Source organism: Phragmites australis, chromosome 2 (assembly GCF_958298935.1).
Source record: "Phragmites australis chromosome 2, lpPhrAust1.1, whole genome shotgun sequence".
Classification (NCBI taxonomy): domain Eukaryota; kingdom Viridiplantae; phylum Streptophyta; class Magnoliopsida; order Poales; family Poaceae; genus Phragmites; species Phragmites australis.
Window position 1 is genome coordinate 37,140,245 of NC_084922.1, and position 10,478 is coordinate 37,150,722.

General features: G+C 44.2%; 2 protein-coding genes across 2 annotated transcripts; both read right to left on the reverse strand.

The window, feature by feature from the left end:
* Positions 1 to 2,462: 2,462 nt before the first annotated feature.
* LOC133910065 (non-classical arabinogalactan protein 31-like) lies at positions 2,463 to 3,667 on the reverse strand. The gene is made up of 2 exons (XM_062352586.1): positions 3,175 to 3,667; positions 2,463 to 3,069 (listed from the first exon to the last, which is right to left on the reverse strand). Exons 1-2 carry the CDS (start codon positions 3,551 to 3,553, stop codon positions 2,759 to 2,761), a joined length of 690 nt encoding a protein of 229 aa, XP_062208570.1. The 5' UTR covers positions 3,554 to 3,667; the 3' UTR covers positions 2,463 to 2,758.
* A 3,673-nt stretch (positions 3,668 to 7,340) lies between these two features.
* LOC133910066 (MADS-box transcription factor 32-like) lies at positions 7,341 to 10,020 on the reverse strand. The gene is made up of 6 exons (XM_062352587.1): positions 9,576 to 10,020; positions 9,409 to 9,475; positions 9,068 to 9,271; positions 8,892 to 8,933; positions 7,712 to 7,787; positions 7,341 to 7,612 (listed from the first exon to the last, which is right to left on the reverse strand). The coding sequence occupies exons 1-6, from the start codon at positions 9,764 to 9,766 to the stop codon at positions 7,602 to 7,604; spliced, it is 591 nt and encodes a 196-aa protein (XP_062208571.1). The 5' UTR covers positions 9,767 to 10,020; the 3' UTR covers positions 7,341 to 7,601.
* Between the last annotated feature and the right edge of the window lie 458 nt (positions 10,021 to 10,478).

Genomic DNA, 10,478 nt, shown 5'->3' on the forward strand with positions numbered 1-10,478 from the left:
CTCTGCCAGGGGTGGGGTCGGAAATCCCTTGTAATGATATGGATGAGCTCTTCTTTGCAGCATGTACCACCATCACTATTGGTAGTGGCAAGGGCATTCCTTTCTGGCGATCGGCTTGGCTTCAAGGAAAACACCCAAAGGATTTAGCTCCTTTGGTGTTCCAGAAATCAAATGCCAAAAATCTTACCATATAGGAGGCTATTACTAATAATGCTTGGATACCGGGCCCTAAGTCTAAGGGGGGAGGCTTGGCTCGCTTTATTGCAGAGATAGTGGATCTTTTGAAAGCAGCCTAGAGGGTCGAGCTACGTCCAAGCGTGTGCGATGACATAACGTGGAAGCTAACATCTTTAGGCGAATATTCGGCTGCCTCCGCCTACAAAGCATATTTTTATGGTGCCACTGACACTAAATTTCAGGCAATCATATGGAAGGTTTTGGCCCCTACCAGATGTAAGTTTTTTGCTTGGCTGGCCCTTCAAAGACAGGCTTTCCCTCAGAGGATGGCCTCACAATCCACTATGCCCGCTTTGCAGATGCACCTCGGGAAGCCATTACCATTTATTCGTGAAGTGCAAATTCTTTAGAAGGGTTTGGGACCTCCTTGTAGATCAGATCATCTAACTAGCCTTGTATTCTACATCGTGGATGCACTCAACCACCATGCTCCAATGGTGGAGACCTCTTTTAGCCTGCCCATGCATTCCTAAAAAGGGATTAAAATCCCTTGTTGTCCTTTCCTACTAGGAACTTTAGAAAGATCGCAACAAGCGGGTTTTCAGTAGGAACGAGCAATCTATGCTCACCTTAGCCTAGAGGATTAGATAGGAGACAGACATTTGGGTATCTGCAGGAGCACGATGCTTAGGGCGCATTTTTTTCGGGAGAATAGGTTTTTCTGTCTTTTCGGATCAGATTTTTTTTGTTTCCCTTATTCTAATGGTTTTGTAAACTTTGATTCCCCTTTTTAATATAACGGGTCACTCTTCTGCTGGTTCGTTTCAATTTTTTTAAAAATCATCACTGAAAATTACTCAGCTTGTGACTCTAAGGAGATAATGCGACCAAAACGCAGAGTGGAGCAAGAAAATTCCAATATACTGCTACACCTGTGCGTATAACAGTAGTGTACATCGATGTGCACTTGTTCTTGTGCGTGCCACCAATCTCTTTTACTGAGCAAAAATCCAAAATTAGACTACATACATGAGCGTATTTGCCGAAATAGATAATATATAGTCGTATTTACTAATTTAGCATCCGCATTCGGTACACGGTGTACCGAATATGGCACTGTAGCCCATATTCGATACACCGTGTGCCGAATATGGACTGTATTTGGCACACGGTGTGCCGAATACGGCGATGTAGCACATATGTTTGAACATACCAAAATATGCATGTTGTTATTTCATGTAATTGCCAAATATGGTTGTGTCCAGCTGTGGTTTGATTCTGTCATTTGATACCGGCATGTTGTTATTTCATGTAATTGGCAACTTTCAACCAAATTTGAAATTATTTGCTAATTTAATTGTCATTTGATGCCAGTGTGTTGACATTTCATGTAATTGATAACTTTCAACAAAAATTTAAAATTATTTGCCTGTGTGTTTTCATTTTATGTAATTGCCAACTTTCAACAAAATTTGAAATTATTTGCTAATTTAACTGTACATTTCAAAATTCGTAATTCACCATGCATGTAGTCTCTAAAGCAGTGGGTAGCCTTAACACTTAGGTATGTTTGAACATGCAGCAAACACGCCGAAAGCAACAAAGCCACAAAGCCGGCCGAAAGAATAAAGCAAAAGTAGGAATCGACCACGACGTGACGTCACAGGAAAAGCCATTTTCAACATACCATATTCGGTACGCCGCGGCACACCGTGTGCTGAATACGGCACATATTCGGCACACCATGTGTCAAAAATATCTTTTTCGGTATACTGTGTGTCAAATACGGATGCTAAATTAGTAAATACGACTACATATTATCTATTTCAACAAATATGCTTATGTATGTTGTCTAATTTTTGATTTTTATCCTTTTATTGGAGTAGTGTTTAAAACCAGACGTATTCTTTCCCCGGTAATTCCTGGCATGTGGCACCGGTATAAGGTATAAAGAGCATGGCTAGGCATGATTAACGTCCTCTAAAAAAAAGGCATGCTTAACTAGATCAACTAATTAGACGCACATGAGATCTTAGATTGCGTACAATAAATATTACATTCCAGAAGATCGATGATTACGTATTATATTCTGGTCCAATTTTCTGGTTAACCATTCTGTCAGAGTTACAGATCACCGACGACTTCCAAGATGTGAGCCTAATTTGAAATCTGGTCGAGTGTTTCAGATCGATCGGGCAACTGGTGGCCGCGTACCCCAAATGTCAGCACCAAAAAGAAATGCCAAAGGACAGGTCACAAGATCGTGAGAGATTAAAGAACTGACGAACCAATAGGATTATATGAATGTCAATGTCACACCAATCGACAAGGAGCGATCGAAGAATCACCAACAACCACCACTGCCTCGAACGAACTAGAACTGAACTTACACTGGCAGCTACTACTGTACTAGCTAAGAAGTACAGCGCCACAATGCAATGCAATGCCTGCACTTATTACTTACTGCCTGGAACGGATCGACCGAGATCGATCGTACGTACGCGCGCACGTTCGCCGTCGTCGAACGAACGTGCACGTCGGCCACCAGTGGATTTCGCCTCTGTCCGACGGGAACAGGTCGTCAGTAAGGGCACTGGCCTTTGATGGCGGGGCCATAGAAGAGGACGTTGGTGGGGGTGTAGAGTCCCTGCAGCCCCACGGGCGGGATGGTCCTGGACTCCCTGACGAGGGAGAGTCCGATCCACTTGTTGGGGGGGTACACGGGCTTGTTGCACTGCGGCGACGGCGACGAGCCCAGGTACATCTTGCAGACCTTGGCGCGGAAGTTCTTGATGTCGTAGAACATGATCAGGAAGTAGCCGTTGGCGTCCGTCACCGTCCCCGTCGCGTTCACCACCTTCCGCCCGTAGCACACCATCGTCGCCGTCGCGCCTGCGCAACAACGTGCTCGGGGATTGGTAGTGGACAGGGCCACAGCGACTTAATTTGATCGGCTTGATTAGGGGACCTTGCTAGGAGTTCATGAGCAATGCAAACCTTGCAGAGGCGACGCGTCCATGTCGCGGTTGTAGCCTCTCCCCTTGCAGGACTTGCAGTAGACGACGCCCTCCACGACGACGAACGGCAGCGGCGGCGGCAGTGCGGGGGACGGTGAAGGCGCCGAGGCGTTGCCGTAGGACGAAGGCGGCAAGGCCTTGTTGGCAGGCGATGAAGGCGGCATGGCCTTGTCGCCGGCCGCATCAGGCGCCGCGGCCTTGTTGGCGGGCGATGACGGCGGCACGGCGATGTCGTTGGCTGACGTCGGCGCGCTGGCCGTGTCGGCGTATGCCGCAATCGCGTGGTGGGCAGGGAGCAGCACCGCAGCAACGACGAGCGCCGAACCGACCACTAGGGCGCGGCTACTCAGTGAGGCCATCTTGGCTTGACACGCTCTTTGACCAACACGAGTGAGCTAGGTCCTCAAAATCTACCGCTCCTCTTGCAGCACTGGGCAACTGAAGCTGGAACGCAGTGGGTGATGAGGCGTGCTTCGGACACGGGCTGATTTATAGGGCGATCCGGGCCGCTCGATCGCCGCATGGCCCGTTGCCGTTTGACCAAATGAACAGTGCGGTTCAAATCAGATTCCGTTCACAGGTAACGACTTAGTTGTCTTACCAAGAGCAGACTGGATTAATGCAGAAATAAGCTCAAGAAAGAAACAAAAATGTGTACTATAGGGAAGAAGTTTGCCACCTGTCATTTTGGCTGTCCGAACAGAGAACAGTAATTACTACCAACTGTTGATCTTAATTGTGCTTTAATGGGCGCTGAGGTGCTGCTGTGGTCATGTAAGTGTAGCAGTGGCGACGGCGGTCTTCACGTAGTCTCAGCATCTTTAATGATCGGATTAGAGTTTTAGATCTGAGAGAAACAGTTTACACTTACGTGTGTTAGGGTCTGTTTGTTTTAGCTGAAGATTTTGAAAAGTAGTTTATAGAAGCTGGATTGTAAAAAGCTGGATTGTGAAAAACTTTTAAATCGTAGATTTAAAAAACTTTAATGCACAGTTTAGTAAAATAGATTTTCATAATCTCTCAAAAACTGAAAAAAACTAACTTCTCAGATTCTCACAATTCAATCAGTAGATTTTAAAAAGCTATAATAAAAAGCTGTTTATTTATTTCAGCTTCAGATTATAAAAGCTAAAAGCTACAATCCAAAACTGAAACAAACAGACTTTAATTGTAATCACGCTAAAGTCTTCAAATTTATATAGTGCTGCATAAAATGAGACCGTAATGTTGGTTACGTCCCCATCAAAGTACGTATATGAGGAACAGATTCCTCTTAGGACTTAGGTCTCTGATCATCTATGATGAAACCAATATCGAACACCAACACCACCGCATGCTTCAGGCAGTACGTTCTTCCCCGTCTTGTTTTGAACTCGTTCCGGGGTGAAGTATCGGGATCCCCGTTGCTCTTGAATTCTAAAAGCTGCGCTATCCTGTGCGCTGAAACTGATCCGTTCGTGAGAATGCGCGCGGCTGGGCCTGGCTTGGAGCGGAGCGGAGCCGAGCCGAGCCGAGACTTCGTTTGACCTGCCCATGATGATGGCTGCGCCTCCTGCGGGCAGCAGCTTCGCGTCCCGGCGGATTGTTTAGTCCCCCGGCAATAAATGGCGTCTCTAAGCACAGAATATTTATCTGCCATTTGGCCCATCAGATCATGGTTAACTGTGTCAAGTGCTAGCTGGATGCATGCCTGGATGCACGGCCGTGACACACGTAAAAACCATCGATCGCGGCGCTGACCGTTTCACCAGTAAAATTACGAGTCCACTCTGACGCCGAGGTGCAGCAGAAGGTCTAGGCAGGAGCAGAGAGGTTCCACGCATCGCTGTTACAGCTGTACTTTTTTTTAAAAAAGAAACAAGAGGCACACACGCACCATCGTATATACATACTCGCACAATTTTTATTAAATGTCGAAGATCGGTTCAAAGATCGATGAAATTACCATAAATGATTCGTTATTAATAGGAACTTTTTTACATATTAAAGAAAAATCCTGTTTTGACAATATAAAAAAAACAAACTTATGGTTTGATCATGGAAAATAGAGAGTAAACCACCTCCACTCAAGCCTGAGCGTTGTTCCACTACTACACAGCACTATTTTTTCTTCCTGAGGACTTGATCGACGCTTCCTGTTGGCATGGTGTTGCCACACGGCCACGGTAGCTTGCGATAGTCGATTCCTCTGAGATCGGATCTGTGGGAGAATAGAGAAACATCAAATGCTCCATGTGTGCATGCATCAAAATCGAATATTTACATATAACAATGTCGGTATATATAGTTCACGAAACGGATTTTGCTACATGCACTACGAAAATGTAAAACGGATTTTACTTCAAACTGTGGACATCTTTTTGCTGAGAGTTGAAGACTTCACAACAGAAACTAAGTTTGTTTTTTAGAGGGTCACACCCGAAAATAAGTGATGTCGCAGCCTGGGCCATAATATATTCGAGCCCATAGTATTTGTGAGCGACAACATTTACCTGTAGAGCCCATTTAACATTTTGCTGTGATTTCTGGGCCAAAAACTAACAGGCCCATCAGTAGTTTACATATTGGCTACCCAAGCCCAGCAGTAGTTCCCCACATGGCGCGGTGACTGGGCCAAGCCACCGCGCTCTGTGGAAAACGAAATCTCGTCCATTGCCACACGATCAGACGGACACAGTTCCACATATCTAGGGTTTCCTCCCCACCTGTGGCATAGCCGCCGTTAAAAGGCCGAGGTGTTCTGCGCGGCGGCGAAATCCCATCTCCTCCTGCCGTTTCTTCGATTCCTTCGCGTTTTGATGGCCTCTTTTCGTTTCGTGTCTACTTTGTCCGTTTCATTGTTGTGGTTTTGCATCTCTACTGTCTTTGGTTGCTTAATCTTGGGAGCAGCGGTGAGAACATTCGACGAGTATGATCATCAAGATGTGATTATCGATCTCTATATTTCCACGTTCTTGTTGAGCTCCTTGCGCTCTACGCGCTCTTTGTTCAAATCTTCCACTTCAGAGGGTTTTTTTTTTTTCTGATTACAAATGTATGTTGTTTTAGCCTCTTTAATTATTCTCTAAATGTAAGTTATTTTTAAAATTTTATAATTTTTTTTTTCCCTTCTCACTCTGGTTTAATGAATATTATCACTCTCACAAATGAATACGTTATCTTTTCTAATACATAATAATTAAGAAGTAACAAGATCATTCGATCTACTTTCTTAATTTTTAATACACAATTCTAAAACGATCTACATTTACGATCAGAGAAAGTATTAGATTTCTTCTGCTGTTACTGGGATCTCTCTGTTTCCCTCTAATAGTTTTATTGATTTGATGTCCGAAATAAAAAAAAGAACGACTAAAACAGAGAAGAAAAGAACTAAAAAGAACAAAGCGAAATCAACACTGTATGTATGGATTTGTGATGTAGTGAGAAGTTAAAAAATTATTATAAAAATAAACAAATAAGTCCAAAAAAAGATAGCGAATTGCATAAAATTTCAAGTATTAACACAAAACTATAATTATTATAAATAATAATACAAAAATACAGGTATTATGCACTAATTTCACATAAAATCTAATTATAATTAGATTAACCCAAAAAATAATTTTATAATTCTAAAAACCCTAAAAATTATAAATAAACTTACTTTTTCATCGTATAACTTAAAATTAAAATAATTTTAAAAATTACTCTATAATATAAGAAAAATATTAGTTATTTTTATATTTTTGAGATTATATTTTAGTCCCTAATAATTGTTAAAGTTACAAAAATAGTCTTTTTAGAGAATTTTAGTTAAATTCTACATAAGTTTTTTTGTTCAATCTAAATGAAATAGATTATATATTGATTACAGAACACATATAAAAAGTTTTAGAATTTTTGAATAAAAATAATACCATTTTTAAAATCAAGTTTTGTATAAAATTAGTATATAATACCTACAATTTTGTGTTACTGAACATAATATTTATAGTTTGTGTTACAAACAGCACAGTACGTAAAATTAAGATAAAAGAAAAGGTAACAGCAATAATCTGGAAAGGGACGACAGGGTGAAAATGAGAACATGACTCTAGAAGCGAACAAGTAGAAACACACAGTGGTAGCATGTGATGAATGGATAACATGTGAACGATCCAGTTGGTTTTGGATAGTAGTAGATAAGATAAATGAAACAGATAGTTCAGAACTACAGATAACTTCTCCCAATGTGCCTGCCTAATACATGATGCTTTGATGTAAGAATGCTAGTACCAAAGAGTTCATGTTTTATTGTCACAGCCTACAGACACTTTCAGATGGACAGTGCATAATCTTTCAACCTGACATTACTCTGGACCTCAAAGCAGCACAAAAGAGACAGCACTGTGGCAGAATCATCTGTCCTCGATCTGCCATCCATTGCTAGTTGAAACCTGCAAATGTTTGCAGCAAGCGTCAGGATAGGCACTTGTTAATTAGGCTGAACTGAAGTTTCACGACCCTTAAAATGCAGCAAGCTTCTCAGAATCTACCAAGTTTGAGGTCCAAGCCACTGCTTAGCGAGGTGGACCCGCCTTCCACGTCATTCAGGGTCTGAGCATGAGCAAGCTGTGGGCAGAATTATGAGAGCAGAACCTAATTAGATACTAAACAATTCTGGGGAAAATGAGAAATTAGTATCTCCAAATTTTGATAAACGAAGCAGCAGCAAGAAAGTGAAAGTTAACAAAGCAGAACAATCAAAATTGCTCATCTCGATTGCTATGTACCCAAGAATAGCTGTGCCCTTTACCTAGGCTCCATACCTGTACATAGCTTGATGCAGTTGCTTGTACTGTGGTAAAGCGACAGCTATTCCGACTGAACTTAAAGGCACAGTATGGACGGGTCTAGTCTACAATTCTACATGTTATAGCTTGGTAGTCTTTGCATCACTTTCTGCCTTGTAATGGACCAGGCCTCTCATGAGTCATGACACTACTACGACTAGCGCATGCACGGTTCCTCTGAATGGACTGCATGCTATTTTCTTTGTGTCTACTTTTGTAGGCAATCGTCCTATTTCATGAATGCATAAAGAAAATGCCTATTCTTGCTACAATCTGTATCAAGTGTTAGACCGTAACTAAGGCGGATTTAACCTTCTGTGACCAATGTTTCGCTCATTGAACTGTGCAACTAGTAGTACTCTTACCCTCGTAAGACGCTAAGAGTATAGGTAGTCTTGACGTGGAGGGTAAGTTTAGAATAATGTTTGGGATCACTTGCAGTGTGTGTCGATTTCAGTTAAGATCATTCCTACCATATTTCCTTTATTTCGTTTTTTTTTCTAATTTATCTTCTCGTTCTCGTTACTTTATTTTCTAACATTTACAACAATTTCCCTTTTAATGAATTTATAAAAGAAAAGAAATAAATTTATGAAAGAAAAGAAGAGAATCCCGTTGGAAATGGCATTAAAATTCTTTCATGACGAAAACCGTAAAAAAAATCGTTAGAGCGGGAATCAAAATCCCTTTGCGGAGGGACTTCCTTATGATGGTCTAATGTCAAATCTATGACAGTATAAGAGATTCAGTATTTTTGTTCCAGGTATACTTGCGCAGAAACACTAGTGCCTAATGTGATTTGTCATTTGCATACGATGAAACACAGTGAAAATGAAACAAGGGGCTAACTGAACGGCGGAGTAGCCCAAAGACTATTGGTCACCTTGTCGCACAATCCGTACCGCTCCTCTTGCCTTCCCTTGATCTGCATGCAGGACCGAACAGATAACAGGAACGTCACTATGGCAAATGGCAGAGGTGCAGTGCAGTAAGAGCATCGCTTAATAGCAGAGGTGCAGTGAGAAAAACGCCTCAAGGTGGCATGAGCAGTATACGTACAATGTTCTCGAGGTAGTTGATCTCGCCCCCAATCTTCCGGTCCTTCTCGCAGCGCACCTTGTACATGGCCGCCTCCAGGTTGCGCTCCAGCACCTCCAGCGACGGCACCGTGTACTGCTCCTCGTGAGCCAGCATCATGAACCTCAGCTCCTTCTCCAGCAGCTCGCACATCCTGCCCACGTTCTCCAGCTCGGCGCGCCTCTCCTGCCACGCCATAGCACCGGACACATTAGTTCTCGATCGAGCAGCATCCATCCATCACACGTACCCCGCACACAAATTAAGCGCATAACTCGTGCATGCTTACGCCAAGTACGCACCACGTAATTACTACTACTCACCTGCCGTATATCAGTCCAAACTTTGGTGTGCGTCGCGGCCTCGTACCTCTCGACGAGCTCCTCGACGCTGCAAATTGAAGTTATGGAAAAGAAACACGCGACCGACTGATAAGCACACATGCATTTGTAGCAAGCACGAGTGGGGCAGATCAGGGATCATGGCTTACGACGGGACGGTGGGGGAGAGGTAGTGGTAGAGCTTGCCGGAGGCGGAGAAGAGGAGGAGAAACAGGTCGACGTCGCAGAGGACGGAGAGCTCCCGGGCCTTCTTGAAGAGGCCGTCCCTGCGCTTGTAGAAGGTGGACTGCCGCTGCGTGGGGTTCTCGATCCGCTTTATCTCGCTGCGCCCCCTCCCCATCTCCCCTCACTTGATCCCCTTCCCGATCTCGCAAACGCGCGGCGCCGCAGCCCTCCCTGCCCGCCACCGAGACGTTGCGAGAATAAGGAAACCACCACTCCACTAGCGCCGCGCGAGCGAGCTAGCTAGCTACCACTGTGCGGCGTGGAGCAGCTCGCCGGATGTAACAGTCGGGGAGCGGACGGGAGGGCGACCGGCTCGGGCCTCCTTGAAGGGAATAGGATCCCACTTCAGCCACTGCTGAAGTCGGGGACTTTGAGTGCCTGAAGTACATGATGTTAAATTGATATAAACCGTTAATTTGAGTAAACGGATTTTACTTTCCATTATGAAACAACATACTGTTTATCTTTCCACGTTTTCGAGGATTTCGATCCCCTTTAAAGAGGGTGAGGTGAAGTGGACATGATGGTCTAGATGGTCTAGACTTCTAGCTAGGTATTCTTTGTGTCAGGTGCGTGGCCGTGGCTGCTTGGTCGCTCGCTCGCTCGCGTCGATCGCAGTTGCAGCAGCCTTGCAGGGGTGGAGGGAGCACGGCTGGACCGGTGCGAGACCAGCGTGAAATGACGGAGACGTGTCGAGGGCAGTCTGGCAGTGGATCCAACGATCAATGCAGGAGGGCGGAGGCCTGCTGCTGCTTCTGCCGCGGCTGCGTGCGTTGTACAGGTGTACGAGGACTACGTACGTACGAGTGGAGCAGGGTCAGTCTCGC

Coding starts and splice junctions, on each gene's coding strand:
- LOC133910066 (XM_062352587.1), bottom strand. CDS start 9,766: ATGGGGAGGGGGCGCAGCGAGATAAAGCGGATCGAGAACCCCACGCAG. Junction 9,476..9,575: donor CTCTCCCCCACCGTCCCGTC/GTAAGCCATGAT, acceptor TTCAATTTGCAG/CGTCGAGGAGCTCGTCGAGA. Junction 9,272..9,408: donor TTTGGACTGATATACGGCAG/GTGAGTAGTAGT, acceptor ATGGCGTGGCAG/GAGAGGCGCGCCGAGCTGGA.
- LOC133910065 (XM_062352586.1), bottom strand. CDS start 3,553: ATGGCCTCACTGAGTAGCCGCGCCCTAGTGGTCGGTTCGGCGCTCGTC. Junction 3,070..3,174: donor GGACGCGTCGCCTCTGCAAG/GTTTGCATTGCT, acceptor GTTGTTGCGCAG/GCGCGACGGCGACGATGGTG.